Raw genomic sequence first — 24,729 nt, 5'->3', positions numbered from 1 at the left:
GCCTACAGAATGGGAAAAGATCTTCACCAACCCCACATCAGACAGAAGACTGATCTCCAAAATATACAAAGAACTAAAAAAAAAAAAAAAAAAAAAAAATTGGTCATCAAAAGAACAAATAATCCAATAAAAAAAAAAATGGAGTACAGACCTAAACAGAGAACTCTCAACAGAAGAATCTAAAATGGCTAAAAGACACTTAAGGAAATGTTCAACATCCTTAGCCATCAGAGAAATGCAAATCAAAACAACTTTGAGATTCCACCTTATACCTGTCAGAATGGTCAAGATCAAAAACACTGATGATAACTTATGCTGGAGAGGTTGTGGGGAAAAGGGAACACTTCTGCATTGCTGGTGGGAATGCAAGCTGGTACAACCCATTTGGATGTCAGTGTGGCGATTTCTCAGAAAATTAGTAAACAACCTTCTTCAAGACCCAATAATGCCACTTTTAGGTATATATCCAAAGGATGCTCAATCGTGCCACAAGGACATGTGCTCAACTATGTTCATAGCAGCTTTGTTTGTCATAGCCAGAATCTGGAAATAACCTAAATGCCCCTCAACTGAAGAATGGATAAGGAAAATGTGGTACATTTACACAATGGAGTACTACACAGCAGAAGAAAATAATGACATCTTGAAATTTGCAAATGGATGGATCTAGAAAACATCATTTTGAATGAGGTAATTCAGACACCTCATTCTAATTATCTACCTAATTATGTGTCTAATTATCACATGTAGTCACTCATACATGGTTTTTAAACATAAAGTAAAGAAAATCAGCCTACAAATCACAATCCCAGAGAACTTAGACAACAATGAGGACCCTAAGAGAGGCATACATGGATCTAATCTACATGGAAAGTAGAAAAAGACAAGATCTCCTGAGTAAATTGGGAGCATGGGGACCATGGAAGAGGGTTGAAGGGGAAGGGAGAAGAAGGGAGGGGAGCAGAGAAAAATTTATCGCTCAATAAAATCAGTAATAAAAAAAAAGACACACAAAAAAAGTAAATATAAAAACTCTACTTAGCAGACAGGAGCCTAAAAGAACAAAATAGTTGCAGTTAGGTGTATCTTCAATATGCTCTAAGAACACCAAGTTAATATCTAGAAGAGATGAACATACAAATCCACTTGAGATCTTATACATGAGACTGCATACTTCTCCTATAAACTATCATCTTATAAGCACAAAAATTATGATGAAACTACTGGAAACCCAAAACAAAGTTGGGCGTGGTGGCGCATGCCTGTAATCCCAGCACTGGGGAGGTAGAGGCAGGTAGATCTCTGTGAGTTTGAGGCCAGCCTGGTCTATATTAGCAAGTTCCAGGCCAACCAAAGCAATATAGTAAGACTTTGTTTCAAAAAACAAGTGCAAAACACTCCTCTGAGAATAAAGCATCAGCTGACGACTGTACTTGTGTTGCTTTCTGTTCAACAGAAATATTTCATGATTTAAGAACTTCAAGAGCTGACTATATAATAGAATTATTAATATTCCAGAGAGGGTGGGAAAAAGGAAGAAACAAAATCCAGCTATGAAAGTTGACCCAGTATAAATGTTTAAAGAAGTTTTGGGCCACTTAAAGAGATAGTTTGAACTGTTATTTACATAATGCATACATGTAAATTAGCTTCAACACAGGAGGATCAAGGAGCAATTACAGAGAAATACTCAAGCCAACAGGATTCAAGACATTTTCCTTCCCCTTATTCCTTCTCCACCTGCTCTACATTTTCTACTCTTCTTCCACCTACTATTCATAACTAACGAGTGGCAACCTAACCTGACGTCTGCTAATGTGGAGGCACTGACAGCTACTAACGCCCAGTGTTGACCATCACAATAACTGCACAGAAGTTAGTTGGTCTTGGTCCCAAAGAACTAGGCTTTTCTCTTTTAATCAGCTTATTCAAACACTACCTCAAAGCATTATAAATACCAATTAAATATGTTTCTTACCTTGGATAGTGCCTCATCATGAACTACTGTGTTGGTCGTTAAGAGAACAAGAACTGTTTGAAGCAGCTTAAGTTCTTCAAGGCTATTTTCCATTAGCTGCCAAAGCATGTTAATTATGTTTCCAGCAGCAGTCTGTGAATCAGAAGATGGAGCACAGAATCAACTCAGATCTGAGAGATGATGGAGAATATATTCATAGAAATATTATTCTTACTTTCCATCATCAAATTAGATACAAACAACATACTTACATTTATGAGCAATATATTATCAATTCAGATAATATACATTTTAAAATATGAATTATATTAAATAACTATTCTATGACACTGAAAACTGGCTTTATGCTAAAATCAGCACCTGTACCACAGAAATATGCCTTCTTAGATGACAAGTAACTCAATGAAATGTATTTAATCTTGAATGCTAACTTTATTTCTAAATTACTTTGCTTTCATAACCCTGCTTCACAGTAAACAGCAGATGTGTTTCACTATCCCCATGCAAGCTACTGATAGGGTTCGGGTAAAATCTTCATCCTACCTCAGACACCACCTCATGTGACATGAGTCTCTGGATGGCGGCCAGACACAGCTGAGTGATCTTTGGCTCCTTGGTCCCACACCCCATTAGGAAAGGCTGCACGACTTCAGAGCTGTTCTCTTTCAGAGCTTTATTCAGAAAACATGTAAGGTAAATTACTGGATCTATTGGTAATTAGGAATATTTGTCTACATATTTACAACCTATTACGATTGTTTTGATGTAAAATAAACATCCAAATAGAAACAAGTGATAAGAATTCAAGAATTCCAGATAGTAAAATCTTCTCCCTCACAGGCTTCCCAGACTTTCTCTACCATGGACTTTTGGGGACCTCCCCATCTGCTATACACTCTTTGAGGACACGGATTCTCACAAGTTCAGAAATTATCATTTCTTCGTGTTGTACAGAAAGAAAATAATAGAAATTGTATTATGAGCAGAAATAATTATTAAAATGATATGGACACCAAGTCCTCCATAGTTTTGGCACTCTAGATTATTTGTATATGCTGTAAATGTTTGGAGTAGAGCTTCAAGAAATAAACACATTTTTAAATAATAGCATTATTCGTCTTATTATGGAAAGAGCATTTTAAATTAATTACTTGAATACACAAACTTTTATTCCAAATCTTAATTTAACTTCTATCAACTCTAGAAGTCTTAAAGTAGCAACAAAAATGCAGCTTACAATTTATACAACTGAATTCAATTAAGCAATTACATTTATATCATGAAATTAAAAACTTGCTTAAAGGCAAAAAAAGAGAAAACAAGTTTGTCACATTCAGAGAAATTAAATGGCATGGAATTCTGAGTGAAGAGAGTGCTAAGCTTAGGAGTCTGGCGGCTGTTTTCAAGGAACTAAAACTATCTCACTAACTAACCACGTGTATATCTGAGTCAGAAGTGTTTTCTCAAGAAAACTTGGAAAAGGTCATTCATAATCACTATTGAAAGCAGTGTTTTTCCTGTGGTGTTTGTGGTACCACATATGAACTCCCTCTTATGGAGCAGTCCTCAAAATCAGAGAAGAGTCAATTTCACTCTTAACAGTTGTCCCCCAGCAGTTAACACGGCCTGCCGCAGGAGTCTCAGCTAGGAGGAGACCCTGGTGACTTTTCTTCCCCAGCAGCCTATACAGCACCTTCCAGCACAACGGTAGCTAGCCAGAAGAGAAGCTTCATTCATACATCACATCCAAACTGTGTGTTTCACCATCCGGTCTTATCAACTAGCTCCGGTGGGCAACCCAAAACAGTGGCAAGAGCCAGTATTGTTTTGGGTGCCTCTGGGGACTCCCTGAGAAACAACTCATAAGGAGGATTCTCACACCTGGTACTGGAGTTTTTGTTTAATAACCCTGTGCTTTTAGAAGCAACATTACCTAGACATTCAAGATATCTCCCTTCTAACTCTCTCAGTGAGTTTTTAATTGCCTTATACACAGTGAGTTTCCATATGGGTCCACGCACCCTTAGCTCTAGTCAACAGTGATCTCTTTCCTCCCTCGTGTCCTATTCCTGACTGCAGCCCATTCTTCAAATTCTTCACCTGTCATCTACGTTCAGCTGTCCCCCTCCCTAACCTCTACCCAAACGGACCCTTTTTATAAAAGTTTCCTTACACCAGCAATTCTCAACCTATGGGTCGAATAACCTTTCACAGGAGTTGCCTAAAGCCACCAGAAAACAGATATTTACATTACAATTCATAATAGTAGAAAAATTATAGTTACGAAGTAGCAACAAAATAGTTTTATGATTGGGGGGGTCACCACAACATGAGAATTGTATTAAAGGGTCGCAGCGTTAGGAAGGCTGAGAACCACAGCCTTATAGAGACACCTCAGGTTAAACATACAAATCTAAAGCTAGGACCCATGAGAGACAAAACATGTGGCATTTGTCTTTCTAAACCTAGGTTACTTCTTGCAGTATAATTTTTTTCTAGTTTTTATCCATTTAACTGCAAATTTTGGTTAGTTCTTTATTCCTGTTTAACTTAGTATTTTTGACACTTACCCATTATTTAACAGTATTTTTTATAATATGTATGTATCCTACCAAATGAATTTTAGTTTGATATTCTTTCACTTTAAGTCTTTGAGAATTTCATACATGTATACAATGTTTTGTTTTTGTTTGTTTTGACAGTATCAACCTGCCACTCTCTCTCCAACTCCTCCCAATTTTCCCCTTTCAAAGCCCCCTGGTTGAAATCAATTCTGTCTTTATGTCCAGGGTGTAGAACTGCCCACCAGAGCCTGGGCCTCTTAACAGAGACTACCTCTCTGAAGAGTGGAGCTTCCTGAGTCCTGTGAGGTTTCTGACTGGCTTGATCCTGTGGACCCACAGAGAGCTCCTGAGTGCAATGCCCTGTTGTTTCCAGAGGACATTTTCACAGCCTTCCCTGACCTCTGCTTCTTACAATGTTTCTGCCTCCTCTTCTACAATGCTGCCTGAGTGCAGTGGAGAAAGTGTTTGATACTTAAGTGTTTTTTAGGGATGGGCATATCACAGTCATTCTCTGTATTGACTGTCTGTAGCCCTCCGTATATATTTACCTACAAATTTCAAAACTTATTTTTTCTTTACAACGGAATAAAATTCCATTGTGCATTATGTACCATATTTTATTATCCACCTGGGGCCTAGCGGCAAACTTAGCTATTGCTGATGAGCTAATCTGTCATGATGCGAAGCCATCTTCCAAATATTTATAACTGTAACTACAGACAAATGTTACTCACTCTCAGCCACTCTATGCAATATGGCTGTGAATGCAGAGACATGACTGTTCAAGATGCTGAGAAGGACAGTCTGGTGTACAGTCCTACTCCTCAGGCTCAGGGACCACTGTGGAAGATGGGGAGGAAAGGATGTGAGAGGAATACTGTAGGGAGAAAGGGCTGTGAAGTGCCAGCTTCTGGGCATGGCACAGCCAGTACAGGGGAGGCTACACAGAATCTGTGGCGCCTGTCAAAAGTCAAGCGCAGATTAGGGAGGGGGTTCACACACCTTTACCCCTCCCTGTAGATGTACTGGTTACTGATGGATTCTGGGAGAGGGACAGCAATTATCTTCTATTGTGTAACAAGTTCCAATTCCATGGTCACACAGATGGTCTTTTTTAAAATATTTTTATTTATTATGTATACAGTATTCTATCTGTGTGTATGCCTGCAGGCCAGAAGAGGGCACCAGACCCCATTACAGATGGTTGTGAGCCACCATGTGGTTGCTGGGAATTTTAACTCAGGACCTTGGAAGAGCAGACAATGCTCTTAACCGCTGAGCCATCTCTCCAGCCCCCACACAGATGGTCTTAGTTAAACTTAGTGAAGTCTCAAAAAAAAAAAAAAAAAAAAAAAAAAAAAAAAGCAAGGCATCAGTGTTTGTAGGGAAGGAAGGACAGACAAGTTGGGACCAGGAGGGCCATGCTCACTCTGCCGGAGCATCACAAGTATGATGCAGCAACCAGGAGCTGCTGGGTGTTTGCATGTGGGTATGCGTTTGTCAGTCCCACCCGGTCCTGGTCCTGGTCCTGGTCCTGGTGGGAGGTCTTCGTATTTAAGCAGTCTTGGGCAGTCATCTGGGAGGAAGAAGTCCCCTTTGTTACTTCTGCCACACACTGGTCAATCCTCGTAACTCCTGTGCTCTTCACACCTTCCCTCAAGGCTTATTCTAACCCCACACTAGTACTCTGCTGCAGTTTCCTACCAGATCTAGAGCTTTCTGGTGGAATACTTAGGGTCTCATTTTAAGTATAAGATCATGCCGTCTCAAATCGGGATATTCTGACTTCTTTCTTTTCTATTTGTATCCCCTTTCCTTTCTTTCTCCTGGCTTCTTGCTCTAAGATTTTCAGAACTATATTGACTGAATAAGAGTGGAAAGGAAAGAGTAGGCATCCTGGCCTAGTTCCCAATTTTAGAGGAACTGCTCTCATTTCCCCCAATTTTGCATAGTGCTGATTCTAAAGTTGTCATGAATAGCCTTAATTATGTTGAAATATGTTCCGTCTAGTCCTTTTTTCTTTCAGTTTATTGTAGCACGAATTCTAAGATGTGGCATGAATTCTAACTGTTCTTAATTATAAAAACCCAGAGTCAGATATAGGGGCTAATGCTGAAAGATCAGAGAAGCAGAGCAGTCAACCACTAGAGAGTTCTTACTCTATCAATGCTCAGACCAAAGAGGCAATCTTATCTCTACGAATCCTCAGACTACTGCTATCTCTACAAAACCCCAGACTGCATCCGTCTCTATGAAACCTCAGACTGCACTGAGCTCCTGTCTTCTCCCACCTTATGTTCCTCTCTCTACTCAGCCACATCCCTCCTGTCCACCTCCCTAGCGCTGGGATTGAAGGCATATGATCCTAAGTGCTGGGATCACCTTGATGTGAGCTCTGTTTCTCTTTTAGACAGATCCAATCTCGTGTAACCCAGGGCAGCCTTGAATTCACAGAAATCCTCTGCCTCTGTCTCCCAAGTGCTTGAATTAAAAAGGTATGTACTACCACTGCCTGGCTTCTAATGGCTTAACTCTGCACTCTGATTTTCAGGCAAGCTTTGTTAAATTACAAACAAAATATCACTACAGTTTATAACCATGAAGGGATGATCAACTCTATCAAAGACTTTTCTGCATCTATTGAAATAATCATTTTTGTTCTTCCAACTATTTATGTACTTTATTAAACTTGATTATACATGCTGAATCATCTCTGTGTCCTCGAATGAAACATATTTGGTCATGGTATATGATGTTCTTAACATGTTCTCAAATTTGGTTTGTATTTAATTGAGAACATTTTTGTTTTGTTTTTATTTTCTTGGTTTTTCAAGACAGGATTTCTCTGTGTAGCCCTCCTGGAATTGCTCTGTAGACCAGGCTGCCTCCAAACTCGGAGATCCACCTGCCCCTGCCTCCTGAGGGCTAGGATTGAAGGCATGTGCCACCACCACCTGGCTTATTGAGAACATTTGGACAAGAGTGTTTCAGTTGATGCTTGTGTTCAGTTCTCACCCAGTTTTGTGCCAGGGCAGTGCTAGCTTCAGAGAATGGGCCTGATGTAGTCACACCTTCAGCTGTACTGTGCATGAGGGATCGAGTTAATTGTCACCAGGAAAGCTTTTACCAAGTTGGACTGTGCTTGTGTATGTCTAAAATAAACCACTGAGGGTCAGACTCCAAAATCTGAACCCATACCACTACTTAGTTGCACTGAACTGAGCTTCCATCCCCCCCCCCCACTGACCCCTACTCTGCTCCCATAAAGGCTGCAGAGACACCCCAGCCCTTGAGCCCAGATGAAATGTGCATGAGACATCTCCATTTTCTTCACTAGGCAGCCTGGCACTGGGACAGTGGTGACTGAAGCCCATGAGCAACCTCTGTGCGGTGGATGAGCTGTGCATCACAGTTTCATTCCTTGACACTGCAAGCAGGCGCTTCTGGAACACACCAGACAGTACATGCATGCCCTGCTTTCTTGTAGCCCCTAATCTTCCCCACACCTTACTGCCAACAGCTCTGCATTTCTTCCAGCTACATTTAATTGTGACTAGTGCTACATGAACCTTTCTGACAGTGTTGGACTTCACAAGAAGTCTGCAGACAACCATGACTGCCAGGAGACACCGAGGCCAGGGAGAGTCCCTAAAGTCCTTTTTCAGACGTTATGATCAGACAGTACTGCATGTGCAGACCCAAATAGCAGCACTGGTTTATGCCTCGTGTGTTCATGAAGCCATCCACCACTACATTTGTCTGGCTAAAACCTCTTTAGGCTTTAAGACCCAGCTTTAGAATTTCAAACTTGCTTAAGTGTTTTTCCCTAAGCTGTCATTAACAACCTATGTATACTTTCATCTTGGCATTTAGTGTATAGTATTATAATACCAGACTGTAATAGATTAGTACACAGCAAGATACTAGGTCCAGGAAGAAAGGAAGGAAGGAAAAGGAAGGAAGGAAGGAAGGAAGGAAGGAAGGAAGGAAGGAAGGAAGGAAGGAACGAACGAACCTGAAGGGGGGAAATCCTATATTTGTTCTTATTTAGTTCTTATAAAGATGATATAAATTTATATACTTAAAATAATTGTAACATAAAACTAAAAGATTAGGCAAACAATCTAGAAGCCAGGTGGTGGAGGCACATGCCTTTAACTCCAGCACGTGGTAGGCAGAGGCAGGTGGATCTCTGTGAGGTCAAGAACAGCCAGGCCTACACAGTAAGTTCCCAGATAGTCAGGACTACACAGAGAAACCCTGTATCAAAAAACCATTAGCATTTCCAACCAACCAAAAACAAATCTACCACACTAGAGGCAATTTTAAGAGACTCATTTACATTACATGATACAACTTGACGCCTACATTAAGGAAGGACTTAGTATTCCCAGGTAATGTGATAAATAACAGTCTAAGAAAAAAACCAGGTGTTGGCTTTAATTTTAGAAAGTACATCATCTGAGAAGGGAAAGTTTCAGGCAATGAAAAAATTAGAGGAGTAAATGGATGAATGATACCAGTAAGCAGAGACTACAGGTGAGGTTCAATAGCCATCTTTCCTTCTCCTGGGACTCTTCTACAACTGCTTCTTCATCGAGACTATGCTGCGTGATCTAGTCTACAGCTACTAAACAAGTATAGGCCGACAAGAGAGCCAGGAGTTAAGACTCCAGTTCAGTTCCCCACATGATGGCTCACAAGTGCCTGTAACTCCAGTTCCAGGGGATCCAATGCCCACTTCTGGTCTTCCTGGGCATCAGGTATACACATGACACATAGACATAAATGCAGGTAAGACATTCATACACATAAAATAAAAAATAAAAACCTCTTAAGATATCACAAATACATATATTAATAAAACTATACTAAAGCAAACAGGTAAATTACTTTCTATGTCAGAAAAAAATTCTGAAGTGTATTTATTCATTGCTACTTAGAGACTGTTTAGTTATTAAGGCTATGTAGACAGGAAAAGATAAGGAAATACTATGAGAAAAGAACACAAATCACAGATAATGATTATGTTTCTACATGTATACTGACAGTAGTTGAAAGCAGCCATGAGAGATATAGCCATTAGGGTTTGGGTTAAGAGTTAAGTATATAACTTTTCAAGATATTACCACTTCTTAGAGTTCCCTGCTAAAAATACACACTAAAAACAGACTATATAATTTTTAGGTTACACATGCCTTCTCAATTTCTAGTAGCTTGCAATCTACAATAATAAATAACTTGTAACATACGGCAGTCAAGTGTAAGGTTAAGGCATTTGGCTTCATAACTGAAGAGCTTTGATCTCGCGTTCCCAGTGCTCTAAGAAGGAGGAGAGAGAGATCTACGTATCTGACCGGTGCTGACATTACCTGGCATAGCATTTCCACTCATGTCAGCATTCATGACAGCAGTGAAGACAAAGAGAAGTAAACATTAAAAGAGGATGTTTAGAAATGAGCAGGGATGTGGGGCAAAGACTGATCCTGAAAGGTCAGTCATCTTCCCCTGGAGCTAAGGAAGGACAGCTGACTACAAACGGTGCTGAGCATCCTTAAGTGTGGGCTTGGTGATCCGAATTCTAGCTTCACCACACTCTTCATGGTCTCTAACATAAAGAGACAGACAACAAGTCAGCATCCTAGCTCACTGACATGTCCTCCGTCATTTGGGATCTCTGGCATTTGTTGCAGGGCAAAATTAGTATCCCATAATCTCAAGGTTTATAAAGAAATAAAAACTTCCCAGAGAATTAAAATATTAAAAAATTTCTCAGTATTAGCTGTATTCTGAACTAGATAATTTAGAAACTATATACTGACCAATATAAGACCTTTGATTTCAAAATAACAAGATAGCTATCTATATATGTAGGTATCAACTGTTATAATAAATAATACATGGTTTAAAAATGCTAAGGTGAAGTTTAAATGCCAACATTTAAACTTAAATAGACGGCCCTAGAGAACATGGAGATTAAATTATAAAGATTGTGACGTGAAATATGGCGACATGTGTTACAGTGAAATTAATAATCCAGCTACATATTAAGTTTTTTTCTTTAAAAATTGTATTGCATTTATTTATTTATAATTGTGTGTGTGTGTAGGGGTGTACCCATGCCATAACACACATATAGAAGTAAAATAACTTGCAATAATTGGTTCTTTCCTTTCACCATGTGGGTTCCATGAATTGAACTGAATTCTTCAGGCGTGGGGAAAGCACCTTAACCCACGTAGCAATCTCAATGACTCTAAAATTTCTTATTCCTCCTTAAGCTGAACTAATTAGATATTTCACTCTGTATAGAATACTACTTTTATCAGCTATAAGACCAATGAAAACTGTTGCTGGAGACAACCAGGGATTTGTTACTGTAACATAAGCAATGATATTAGCAAAGGTAAATATTTCACAGTGATATTCTGATTCCACTGGAGTAAGTCTCCAGGTCATGCACTTTAAACATGCACTTCCTCACGGAGGCGAAATCATCAGCCCACCCAACATGCACCCCTCAAAACCTGCTTGCCTATTCTTCTAGCCCCACACACATCTGTGTGTGCGTGCACGCACGCGCGCGCACACACACACAGACACACACACTATTGTGAGTATCATAAAACTATTTGGTGTTCTAGACAAACTGTTAAATAACAAGGGAGAAACTATGGGAGAAAGATACGACTTAGGAAAACTACCCTAATGACAAGTCAAGCTGAGAAGTCTAAAGGAGATCTACTCTTGCCCAAGGTCTTTATTTTTTTTGTAATGGGCTGACATCTCCAAATTAGGAATTCTTAATGTTTTAAGTTTGAAGTTTATGTTACAGAGTATAATATTTAAACTGAGTAACCAAGACTGTCTTCTCATGTGCTTGCTTAGAGGAAGGGCACTGGGAGAACTGGAAGGCAGTAGGCCTCGGGAAGTAAGCAGTGTGGAATAGGAAGCACTGGAGGGGGCGGGGAGCCAGTGTGGAAACACTGAAATAGCAGGTGGCACTCTGCAAACACCCCGGATTCAGCAGGCACCTTAACCTCTGCATCCTACTCTGCGGAGACACCAAGTTAGACAATAACACTGTCCGATGAGACTTTCAGTCCCCACTTCATCCATGCTCATGACTGTGGCAAAGACAGAAGGGACTAGAGAGGAGAAAGGAGCAGACGGGAGAGGGGAAGCCATGTCACAGAGAAGCTCGAAATCCCTCCTGAAACTCAAGTCCAATAAAGACCCGAAAACAAAGAACAGGCCAAGCCTTGTGCTCTTGTTCTTCTGCCTCATGATGATGGCCTTGGTCCCAGCACTCAGAATGATGTCACTACTTATGTACACAGCATTACTTCATAAACTGCCTCAATCACACCATAGAAACATTCTGAAAGACGTGTTAAGAACCAACTTGTCAATCAATACAGTACAAAAACAGTAAATGAATACTTGATATAGGGTAAAGTGTGTCAGCTGAGTAGTAAAGGTGAGCGAAAGCAAAGAGAAGGAAGAAAATTCATCACAGGGCCTGGAGAGACGGCTCAGCAGGTAAGAGCACTGGCTGCTCTTCCAGAGGTCCTGAGTTCAATTCCCAGCAATCACATGGTGGCTCACAGCCATTTGTAATGAGCTCTTCTGGCCTGCAAGGATACAGGCAGTCAGAACACTGTATACATAATTCAATAAATCTTTAAAAAAATGAAAAAGGAAAAAAGAGAATTCTTCACTCTATGGAACTGGTAGCATTTAGGCCTTCATTGTGAGGAATTTTTATTTATTTAATTTTTTTTTTTTTTTAGGCTTTTTAAACAGGGTTTCTCTGTGCAGTCATGGCTGTCCTGGAACTCACTCTGTAGACCAGGTTGGTCTTGAACTCACATTCACCTGCTTCTACCTTCCAGTGTTGGATTAAAGGCATGTGCCATAGTATTCACCTCTGGGAAATATAACCAGTTCACAATTTAGGGACAGTCATATGTCCTATATCATCAAGAACGTATTAGGGCACAGGAAGATGATATCACAAAACACCAACAGCTTTCTTTTAAGGATCTACTTTAACTATTAGTAAACTTTTCACTAATTATTGAATTTATATGCAAAAAAAATTACCTGCCAAAATTTCGGTGTTTCTTGCAGCTATTGTTTTTACTTTTATTATTCCAGATTCAGCAGCCTGCAGGAACAAGAATAATTAGAAAAATAAAACTTACTATAAACATAAATTATGATAGGAAAATAAACATAAAATTAAAAGCACGAATAGTCACTATCATCTTTATTCTTAAAACACTAGAAGTCTAGTACTGGGACATGCATAAAACAACAAAATTTGATCATCTGGATTACTGACAAGCAAACTGCACTTCACCAAATGCCCCCCTCTTCCTTAGGCAAACCTGGAACATCTGAGCACTGTACAGATTTCTACATTCAGATAATAAAACAAACAAAAAGCAATGAGAAGAACAAGATTCTTCTTCCCCTCTTTGCACAAACCTCTCCTCTCTCTACCTCAAACTGCAAAGCCCCAAAATCAAGTACTGTCTTGAATAGGGGTCAATCCTCTTTTTCTCCCTTCTATATTTTAAAGATTTATTTTATTTATATGTATGTGCTTCTGAGAAACCATAGAGGCCAAAGGGAAGAACTCGGAGCTGGAGTTACAAGTGCTTGAGAGACACCCAATGGGGTGCTATAATCTAAATTCAGATTATGAGCATACATAATCATCACACACAAACACACACACGAAAAGGGAAAAAGAAAAAAATCATCCCTAAATTCAAGGAATCACCAAAAAAAACCCTATTTGCTGTTTTAGATATTAATATTAGACCTACTTCATCATTCTCCATTTTTTACAACTAAATTATTATCTGAGAAAGCTCTTGAAATTATTATCCTCATTGACAACATGTGTTGCCAGAAATTTTTACTAAAAATGTTGATTGCAAAACACATATAACAAGGTGCCCTGACCGCAACTATGGTAGTCTTACTTCATGCCACACTAACCCTAGCATAGCCTACCTAATCTAGAGATTCCTGTAGAAAATGAGGTTTTCAGAGACAGACTTAAAGGTGTGAGGAGAGGATCTCTGGCTGGGGTGGAAGCTAATCCTACACTAAGCTGGAAAACTGAGGGAGAATGAATGCCTGTTCTGAGCTAGGTTAGGCTGTGAGATACTAGCTCGAAACAAAACAAAACAACAAAATAGGACTGGAGAGATGAGAGCAATGGCTATTCTTGCCAAGGACCTGGGTTCAACAAAATCATCTGTAACTCCAGTTCCAGGGGCTACAACTGGGAATGCCTTACCCATTCATATTACTGTATCGGTTGCTTTGGTCTAGTAGAAGCCCTTATATTAGTAACGCTTACCACACCCCCTTTTAAATACGTAGCTACATAATAAAGGTTTCTAAATGAAAAGCTAACATAGTGTAAAAATTCAAACTCACTTAAAAGGTGGGAAAGAGGAAAGAATTTACTGCCTCACTACAAGAAGAATCCTAAGAACTATGACCCACAGATTCACGAGGCTACTAGATCTAGTTCATTTCCCTGTCGTTCTCATCTTGGGTCTGGTCGGTTATATGACAGGCTCATCCTCAAGCTGTCTCCAACTTAGCAATAAAAATAACCACAGCTATTTAACACCTCAGACTTCCTATGACACTATCTGGAAAGAAGAGAGTCAACAGATTTTGATAGAGAAGCCCCCCTTTAACTAGGAGAATGCATTAGCACTGTGAGTTGAGAAGCTCCCCTTTAACTAGAAGTACTCATTAGCACTGTGTGAGTTGAGAAGCCCCCCTTTAACTAGGAAGACGCATTAGCACTGTGTGAGTTGAAAAGTGCCCCCCTTCAACTAGGAGTACTCACTAGCACTGTGTGAGTTGAGAAGCCTCCCCTCTTCAACTAGAGGGACGCATTAGCACTGTGTGAGTTGAGAAGCACCCCCCTTTAACTAGGGGTACTCATTAGCCCCCCCTTTAACTAGGGGTACTCATTAGCACTGTGTGAGTTGAGAAGCAGAGAGACGGATGGAATTTCCCTTTAAATGTGTGTGAGCACTTTGCCTGCATCTATATATGTGCACCATGTGAAGGCTTAATACCTACACTAGTCAGAAGAGGGTGCTGGAAACCCTAGAACCGGAATTACTGATGATAGTGAACTACCATGTGGGTTTTGGGAACCAAACCTGAGTTCTCTACAAGACCAACAAGTGCTCTTAACCACTGAGCCATTTCTCCAGCCCCAAAGTGGAGATTATTAAAACTAGATTAAGCAAACCAAAGCACTCAGTAGCTAGGAATTAATTAGCTCATGTAAATCTGGAAGGTACTGTGTGAAGATTGTAGACTATCGATGAAGGAAGGACAACAATGTACATTACGGAAGGATGAACATGCCAATCACTACAACTACAACAGATTAATACTTTAAGATTTATAAGTCAGGCATGATGGCACAAGTCTATAATCCCAACAGAGGGGGAAAGAAGGAAGAGGGTCAGGAGTGCAAGAGCAGCTTCGCCTACACTAAGTTCAAGGCCAGTCTGGGATCCATGAGTCTGTTTAAAACACCAAAAGCAAACAAGTGGCTTTAAATGTTGCTTCCTATCATAAAAACTCAAAAACTCATGCCTCTGCTTTTAACAAATATATATCTTGCAACTCGTGAGAAAAATAATCTAAAATTAGAACAAAAATTTCAAAATTCCGAATTAATCATTCATAGACCACAACTTTGAAATGAAAGCTAAGAAAAAAGGTAAAGTTTAACGTCTGTCAACTTAGATACTACAGTGTATTTATGAGACACAGACGAAGGATGGGGATGCCCTGAGCTCTTTTTTCATGTCAGTAAATGACCCAAAGTGAAATACACACTTGGGAGTACTCAAAAGATATAGAATATCTCCCAACTGATAATGTGCTTATAAAAGAATTACCACATCAAAACCAATAAAATACTCTTTCATAACATTCAACTATTCTACATTGTGGCTTCAAAAATCATGTATGACAGTTTATTCCAAGCCCACAGTTTCTAAGAAATAAGCTTCCTTTAGCATGTACAATAGAAGACTGGAATGCAGAATGCATGTTGAAAAATATCCTTTCTCTTTCCCATTCTTCCCTAAAGTTTTAAACTTCAACAAAGGATCTGGATAGCACATCCTCAGTCTACAGGTTTATGCTACACTGGCTATAAAGATAGATACAATGAAATGGAGATCCTTTAGGATTTCTTTATAAAAGAAGGGGAAAACTCAAAACTATAACAGAAGATAACATTTAAGAGTTATAGGAAATAGCCTATGCAATAAGCTTAAGTTAAAAACAAGGGGAGGGGAAGCAAAGGAAGGCACACTAGACAAATAAGCCTGCGAGCCTGGGCAGGAGCTGTCACCTAACAGCCAGCTCCCATTCGACACACAGTTAAGTGTTTAAAATTAATTTCACCAATGAATGAATCAGAAAATTACCTGTGAATTTAGTTCACTTACATGGTAAATGAGTTAGGAAGTGTTTGGATGGAGCCTCCATTCAAGTCCCCTCCTCTGGGAGTTGCCTCAGTCCAGACTCCACCCCTGAGAAAGCCCACCAACTAATGACCCCTCCCCACAGATGCTTAAGACCACTCCCACAGGGTACTTAAACAGTCCCATAGAAAACAAATGTGTGGTTTTCCAGTCTTCCTTCCCGCCTCTCTGGGGGACTGGAAAGCCATCCAGGGGCGCTTGAATCCATTAAACCTGGGATTTTTCTAATTCAGTTTGATTTGGTCTGATTTAGATTATTGGCTTATTGGGGTGCAGAAACTTTTCAGGAAGTATCTGGAGTGGGATTAACGCAAGATAGAATTCTAATGGGGTGGGGGGAGTCAATTCCACAATAGTAACAGTAACCTCAGAAATGTCAGCACACAGTGTCTTGATGTGTGGCCCAGGCTAGCCTGCAACTAGGTACATTAGGCTGGCCTCAAACTCAGACCTGCCTGCCTCTGTCTCTGCCTCCCAAGTGCTGTGCTCACACTCCACCTGACTCCTTTTTCTTCTGAGACGGAATCTTGTTAGGTAGCTCAGTCTGGTATGGAACTTGAGATCCTCCTGCCTCAGCCTTCCAAAGGCTAGAATCTAGGTGTGCTGAGCTATAAAATATTTAAAGTGGTATGTTAAAAAACGCAAAGGTTCCTATACTGTTGTAAAGGTTATATTTTATTTAACCGAGTTACCTTCACGAAAATAAAGGTAGTTTCTATTTTTGTTTGTTTCCATGTTCTGCACTTAAGAGACTAATAAATTGCTATTAGCACAATCTACTTTGTACTTGCTTAAAAATAAGCTATCTCACAAGAGAGCGAGAAAAAGAACTCAAGGTGATTTTAAGTCACAATGTCTTTTAATTCTATGTCATCAAAGGACAGTGCCACAGAGTAATCAATGCAATGCAATTCTTTATTTGTCTCTATTCTTATGTATTTCAATATATAAAACATGAGTTTATTCTATTATACTTATGAGAGAAAGCACACCTGCTGCCAAGGGGAAATAACAATACACTAAAAATACTAAAACGAGAAGAGTTCACAAGGAAGCATGGCTAGATTATCCACCCTCCATTCTCCACTGTGAGATGGTGAAAATGAAGTCTAAATTCACCCAGAGAGCCAAGAATCTTAGCCTCAGATCCCACAGAAAAGAACAAACAGAAAACCCTCCTGCGGCAATAAAAGGCAGCCTGTCACAACCAGGTCTTTAGCAGCCACCAACTGACACAAAACAAAAACTGCGCTGGAAAACTGTGCCACAGGGAACCTCTGATTTAGACAAAAACCTTCGCCAAGGTGCCAGTGAACAACAGAGAGCGTGGAAGCACACAGCCTGGAAACACGACTTTTAATTATGCTTTATCAGTTCGGTGCTATTAAAAAGACAGAAGAAGTCTGAAAGGTGGCTCCGTAGTAAAGGTGTTTATCCCCAGACCTGACCATCCGAGTCTGCCTTTAGGTGCATCTCGTGTGTCTGGTGCCAGTGAAGGCCAGAAGAAGGCATCCGATCCCCTTGAATTGGAGTTACAGGGAGTTTGGAGTCAACGTAGGGTGCTGGGAATCAAACCGGGTCCTCTGGGAGAGCAGCAGTGCTCTTAAACACTGAGCCATCTGTCCAGGCCCAAGTAAGAATATTTGTTTCAGCAAATCTTTATGGAACATGAACCGCACAAGATCATCTATTACAGACAGTCACAAGAATGATTCTTGCCATTGCTGCAATGGCTAGGAGCAATTACCAAGGAGCTATCTGGCCAGTGATTCTGTAAAAACTAATGCATCTCAATGAAAGCACTAGGATTAGGAATGTAGTGAGTCCTAGAACTTTCTAAGTTACCTGTTGGAACTTTGCGCTTTCCCAATAAAAATACCACAGGAGGTAGCAGTTAAATTCTCAGGTTAACCCATGGCCTACAGCACAAAGGAGTCACAGTTCTTTTTTTGTTTTGTTTGTTGTTGTTGTTGTTTTCTTTGGGATTTGTTTTTTGTTTTTTGTTTTTTGTTTTTTTTTTTTTCAGGAGACAGGGTTTCTCTCTGTAGCTTTAGAGCCTGTCCTGGAACTTGCTCTGTAGACCAGGATGATCTTGAACTCACAGCGATCCGCCTGCCTCTGCCTCCTGAGTGCTGGGATTAAAGGTGTGCGCAACCACTGCCCTGCAAGTCACGGTTCTTAATATTGCTGAAATTATAGTAGAATTTGATATTTTCAAAACAAGAAAAATTTTTACAATAAAAAGAACCTCTTGATTTCTCTCTCTCTCATGTGTGTGTTTCTGTGTGTGTCTGTAGGGGATGTCTCAACATGTTCTCACCCCATAGCCCCCAGGCTGGCTTCAAACCCATGCCCATCCTCCTACCTCATCGTCCTGGGTGCTAGAATTACAGGTGCGACCCATAATATCTGGTAAAACACCCTAATTCTTTAAAATTACTGGTTATAACTTTCAACAGACAGATGATATAGAAACAACAAAAAAGATAAATACCAAAACAAATTAGTGGTTATCTGAACTAAAACTAGTATCTCCCTCGAAGGGATCCATCTGATCTCTACTCTGGGTCACTAAAAGAAACTGGAATTTGTTGAAGACAGGTTCTGCAAGGCACTCACAGAAAACTTAAAGATTCCTTAGAAGGCTAAATTATAAACTTTACCAGAGTCAAGTTCTAATAATAAAACTTTTTACAATAAGGATAAATATAGTTTTAAGTGGAAAAATACAAACTCATTTGGTAATTGTTAATAGCAAACAGAATGGTACATGGCAGGTATACTAAGCTACACTCACTAGGAATAAAAATTAATGACTACTTTTGCATACCTTTCAACTACATTATTTCTTATTTTCAATTTTTAAAAAACTTACTCATTGCCGGGCAGTGGTGGCGCATGCCTTTAATCTCAGCACTCGAGAGGCAGAGGCAGGCGGATCTTTGTGAGTTCGAGGCCAGCCTGGTCTACAAGAGCTAGTTCCAGGACAGGCTCTAAAAAAAAAAAAAAGCTGCAGAGAAACCCTGTCTCGAAAAACCAAAAAAAAAAAAAAAAAAAAACCAAAAACTTACTCATTTCTGTTTTATGTATACAAGTGATTTGCCTATATGGTGTTTGGGCATCACATGTGTGCCTGCTATCTTCAGAGGCCAGAAGAGGGGGCTGGACCCCTTGAAACGAATTACAGATGGTTGTGAGCCACTGTGTCTGTGCTGGGAACGGACCAGTGATCTCTGGAAGAGCGACCAGTGCTCTTAACTGCTGAGCCAGCTTTCCCCCGAACTCCATTATATCACAAATGGGAAAAGACACGGTTTTAAAATAGTTCAACACGAATGAAATCTTGAGGAAAAAAGGTCAGGAATGACTGAATTAAATAGGGATTGAATTAAAATCCTCAATTCAGTATTTGGAATTTTTTATCAGCATAGATTAAGTTGAGCTTCTTTACTGATACCCTTCCTTTGAGGAGTTTCCACTATCATTATCATCATTACCATTTTGGTTTTCTGAGACAAGATCTCTTTATGGAGCCCTGGCTCTCCTGGCGTCCTCTCTAACTCAGAGATCCACTTGTCTCTGAGCGCTGGGAATAAAAGTTTGGTCACCACACCTGGCCTCCCATAATCTTATAAAACCACATTTTAACCCCGTTCTACAGCTGCAAAACAAACAAACTCAAAGACCCAAGAAGTTATATTCAGGTGCATTTGTTTTTAATCCAAGCCAAAGCTTCCCACTAAAATACTGCTTTATGATGGTTATGGTAGGCCTTGACCATTTGTGGTAAATTGGGTGCTCTGGTTTATTAAGACGACGAGACTGAGAATTAAGAAGGAAATGTTTCCCAGGGAGTGATATACATATATTATCTACATGTGGAGTACAGATTTCCGCTATAGTAGTGGAATTTACTATTTAGGAGCAATACACTTGACTCAATTCACCACATCGATTCACTCCAGGAACTTCACTCCGAAATAAACATGACAGGAGAAAGGATGAAATCGCCTCTCCTTAGCACTCTCAAAGGAAACAATAAACAGCATTTATGGTACAATCACCGACTTAAACCTGCTGGAGGAATGAAAATTAGGCACTGGGCTGGGGAATCGAGAAAAGGGGAGTGCTCGCTGCGTTTGCCCCTGGCGTCGTCTGAAGCATACCTCCTTGACAGGTGGGAATTTCTTCTTGCATTCTAATGACAAGGCCCGCAGGTCGCTCTGCATATTCTCCAGGAGCTTCTTCACAGCCTCTGGGCTGTTGGTGCCGGACATGGTCCCCCCCAGGTCCTAGCCGATCGGGGAACGAACGGCACAGCAGGCTGGCACTGTCAGCTCCTTGGGCGGTGGGCAGCGAGCCGGCGGCCCCTCAGCCTCCCGCAGCCCAGCCCAGGGCTCCGCGGGCGGACGCACTGCCGGGCCTGGGCTCGCCCCCGAGGCGTGCCCGAGAGCCCCTCCTCCGCCGCCCCGCACCGCCGACGGCTGCTCGCCGAGCGCTGCCCGCAGCCGTACCGCCCCGCGAGGCTCCGCCGGCGCCGGCTCGGGAGCCCACCAGGCGGGCAGGTCCGTCCCGCTGCCGCGGGGCCCGGCCACGGCGGGCGTCACCTAGCCGGACTGGCTAGAAGCTTCAGCGATGCCTGCCCCGGGTGCCCAGACTCGCCGACGCCATTAGCCGAATCGCCCACAATTCCGAGCGCGGCCCCGACACGTCAGCCGCACTTCCGGGCTTCGGACCCCGCCCCCGCCCGGACCAATCCAGAGGCGAGCCGCTGGAGGGGCGGGGCCGAGAGCGGAGCCTGGACCAGCTCCAGCTGGGGAGCGCGGACCCCGCCCCCGGCGTCCACGCAGGTGACCGTTCAACTGCGCAGGCGCATCCTGGTTCCTTTTCCCTGGCTGGTAACCTGGACCAGAGCTAGGGATGCTGCTTGGGGTCTCTCTGTGAATGTCTGTGTTCCCCTCTCTTCTGCTATAAGTATTCGCTTCATTTTGAATGTATTTGCCTTGTCCCTCACTTCTGCCTCCTTGGAACCCCCCCGACTTGTGATAACACAAATCAACATCTTGCTCCTACCTTTCCCTGAGGACCTAAGTGGCTATCACTCTGCGGAGTTGTACAATGCACCTTTGGAGTAGCCCCTTATTTTCCTTATCTGTTACGAGACAAGATCCACCCCCTCCCCGTGTTTTTCCTCGCCGACAGTTTCAAGTTGGACTTCCCTTTTATGTGTTTTATTTTGCTTTGTTTCTTTTGTTTCCCCCCCTAATTTCTTGGTGTGTTTCCACCGCCTAGAAGGATGCCTGATACATTATATAGGTAACTAAGCCTCAAATAAGAAACCAATCCATTAGATCGGAATTGCTAAGTAAGGCAATGGCCACCGAGTGCTCTTTCATCTGGATCCAGGTTTGACTTTTTTTGACCCAAGGCATTGCTCTGTTGCGAAATAAGCAGGAAGCAAAAACGAATTTCGGGTTTTTGTTGTGATGAGCACAGCAGCTTGTGTGGATTGAAGTTAGAGGAGAAGGAAGCTGTGATTGTCTCATAACACTGGCGGGTTGGAACTTCTCGGTGGTGAGGAACTGGAATGTTGCCGGTCCAGAATCAAATTATCGTGATTATCTTTTGCCCTTGTAATAGCCATTTGTTGTTATCTGTGTTTGACCTAACATCCTTGTGACTATCAAGTAAAATCTGTTTTGGAATGTGCCACCACATTTCTAACTTCCAACAACCCAGAGGTGATCACTGTCAGATAGTATCTGAGGTCCGTACAGAAACTTCCCTGTTTTGCAGAAACCCACTCATGTTTACGTGAATGCAGTGGTTCTCTGCTGGATCGCCACCCCGTGGTGGCTGGGAGCGAACGACCCTTTCTTAGGGGTCACCTAAGACCGTCAGAAAACACATATACTCATATTACGTTTCATAAAGGAAACAAAATAACAGTTATGAAGTTGTAACGAAGGGAATTTTATGGTCGGGGGTCACCACAACACGAGGAACTGTGTTAAAGAGTCCCAGCGTTAGGAAGGCCAAGAATCACTGCACTAATGCATTGAAGACTTTCTTTACTTTGTTACTACAATAACTTGGTGAAAATGCTAGTATGTTGGATCACAGTATTTGGGGCAAGCTGAATCTATGTTCCTGGATCTTGGTCATTCATATTTGGTGACAGAACAAACTAGGTGTTGCTCTCTTTGAGGTGAGAGCTGTGTTTTTGCATCAGCAAGAGGACAGAGTTGGCAGATGGGAACTCCCAGGATAGTGGATTTCTTCTTTTGTGTCCATTGTACAACTTGGAAGAAGTTTAGCTGCTTCACAGTGTAAGCTTTGTGTTGTATGATGTTTTACTCTTTTGGCTTTTTGGGGGGCCCACCACCCAGCTCCCAAATAAATCACACATGGAGGTTTATTAGCTATGAATGTCCAGTCTTAGCTTGGCTTGTTTCTTGCCAGCTTCTCTTAACTTAAGTTATCCCAAATACCTTTACCCTCTGGGCTTTTATCTTTCTCTATTCTGTATACCTTTCTTTACTCCTTTCTCCATGGCTTGCTGTGTAGCTGGGGGCTGTGCCCTAATGGCCTCTTCGCCTCATTCTCTTGCTCCTCCTCTTCCTCTCTCTGCCTGCCAGCCCTGCTTACCCTTGCTCCTGCTTTGCTATTGGTCGTTCAGCTCTTTATTAGGCCACCAGGTGTTTTAGACAGGCAAAGAATCACAGCTTCACAGAGTTAAACAAATGCAGCAAAAACAAAAGCAACATACCTTAAAATAATATTTCCCAAAAGCTTTATGTGTCAAAGTCTCAGTGTCTGGAAAGAAAGAGGAACTCAGATGAAATTCATGACATATGACTCTTGAGGTGCCAGGAAGTTTTCTGAAATGATCTAATAACTGGACTACGAGTACACAAGGTTAGAGATTTTATGTTGAATATCTTTGGCACAGCTGACTGAAAAATCATCTTTCATCTTTTACATCTCTTGAGGAAATCAAGTTGCAACTTTTATTTTGTTTTTGTCTTTGAGATAGAGTCTCGCTATGTAGCTCTGGCTATCCCGGAATTCACTATGTAGATGAGGCTGGCCTTGAACTCACAGATATCCACCTGCTTCTGTCTCTCCAGAGCTGAATAAGGACACTTCAGTTGTCATCACTCAGACTAAGTTTTTCATTGATTTCCAAGCATAATTATCAGTGAGGTGTGTTTGATTATTGGTTTCTTTCTCTCTTTCTTTGTTTTTTGTTTTTTTTTTTTTGATGTTCAATCATCTCATTGAAAATAGGAAGTCCACCTTTTTTCCTGATTCCTTTTAAGAATGTTTTTATTTTAATTAGTTTATTTATTCTTTGACAGTTTCATACATGTTTATACTAAGTTTTTGTCATTTCCATCCCTATTACCCCATTTCATTCTTTCTTTCCTCCTCCCTTTGCTGAAACTCTTCTTCCCAAAAGCTCTCTCAAATTTTCATATTTTTTGTGTGTGAGTGAGTGCATGTATGTATATGTGCGTGTGTATGTGCATGTGTGAGTGTGCGTGAGCATGCACATGTGTGTGCATTTGTCCGTGTGTGTGATGTGGGATTCCCCTCTGTATGCTGTGAATACTATTGGTTAATAACGAAACTGGCTTGGCCTGATAGGGTAGAACAGAGCTAGGGCAGGGGAAACTAAACTGAATGCTGGGAGAAGGAAGGCAGAGTCAGGGGAGAAACCATTGAGCTGCCACCAGAGACAGACACATTGAAACCTGCCGGTAGGCCATGAGCCTTGTGGTAAAATATAAAATACTAGAAATGGGTTAATTTTAGATATAAGAGCTAGCTAGCCATACACTTAAATAATTGGCCAAGCCACTGTTATAATTAATACAGTTTCTGTGTGGTTATTTTCGGAAGTTATTTTCGGGCAGCCGGGAACACACAAGTCACCTTTTACAATGTGTGTGTGTGTGTGTGTGTGTGTGTGTGTGTTACTGAATTTAAGATTGCTTGTATGAACATGGACTACTTTCCAGTAGATACACCACTGAAGAAAATGACACCCCTCTCCAAGCAGCCGCTAGCTGCCACTAGTCCCTGAACTTTTATCTATTTAACAATGAGCAAATATTCACCTTTAACAGAAAAACCTGTCTGCTGTCCTTCTGAAATATCTCTCTCTGTCAAGGACAGAATGCAGATGTGACTCAAGCTAGTCTTCTGTTTGTTCAGTTCTTCAGGTTTGAACATTATCAATGCTCTTCCTTTATATCTTAGACACTGGTATTCCCAGAATTCCCTTCTCTGCCCTCTTCAGTTTATTCTCTCAGTGATCTTTTTCACAGCAATGATTTCAATTACTATTACCCTACTTGCATTACCCATTATAACCCCATGTTGGCAGATACCAAAAGACACTGCAGATTAGCAGAAACGCTACACCATAGATATCATTCGAGTTTGCGCATCCATGAGATAAACACAAGAATTCTTTATAATATCAGCTGAGAGATGAAAGTATAAGTTTCTAAAATTTCTAAATATTCATACCTTCTGCAATCCATGACAACAGACCTTCTGGACTCTTCTTCAGCTTTTACCAGGCTTATTTACACACTGTACTGGTCCTGTGACAACCTGCAGAGAA

At 41.1% G+C, this 24,729-nt stretch overlaps 1 protein-coding gene across 2 annotated transcripts in view; it reads right to left on the bottom strand.

Annotated features, from left to right (window-relative positions):
* Positions 1–20,576, bottom strand: part of Mon2 (MON2 homolog, regulator of endosome-to-Golgi trafficking) — a 79,237-nt gene extending 58,661 nt beyond the window's left edge. Inside the window, exons 1-4 of one of the 2 annotated variants that reach the window (XM_038314382.2) lie at positions 20,261–20,576; positions 12,649–12,712; positions 2,522–2,649; positions 1,979–2,110 (exon numbers count right to left, since the gene is read on the bottom strand). In XM_038314382.2, coding sequence (XP_038170310.1) covers positions 1,979–2,110; positions 2,522–2,649; positions 12,649–12,712; positions 20,261–20,371 — 435 coding nt within the window. In that variant the 5' untranslated portion in view covers positions 20,372–20,576. The remainder of the gene's footprint in view (positions 1–1,978; positions 2,111–2,521; positions 2,650–12,648; positions 12,713–20,260) is intronic. The other variant, XM_038314383.2, reaches the window with a different exon arrangement.
* Positions 20,577–24,729: the final 4,153 nt, after the last annotated feature.

Source organism: Arvicola amphibius, chromosome 17 (genome assembly GCF_903992535.2).
Source record: "Arvicola amphibius chromosome 17, mArvAmp1.2, whole genome shotgun sequence".
NCBI classification, from domain to species: Eukaryota; Metazoa; Chordata; class Mammalia; order Rodentia; family Cricetidae; genus Arvicola; species Arvicola amphibius.
The sequence above is the reverse complement of the archived record's forward strand: the minus strand, read 5'-3'. Positions and strand labels throughout refer to the sequence as shown.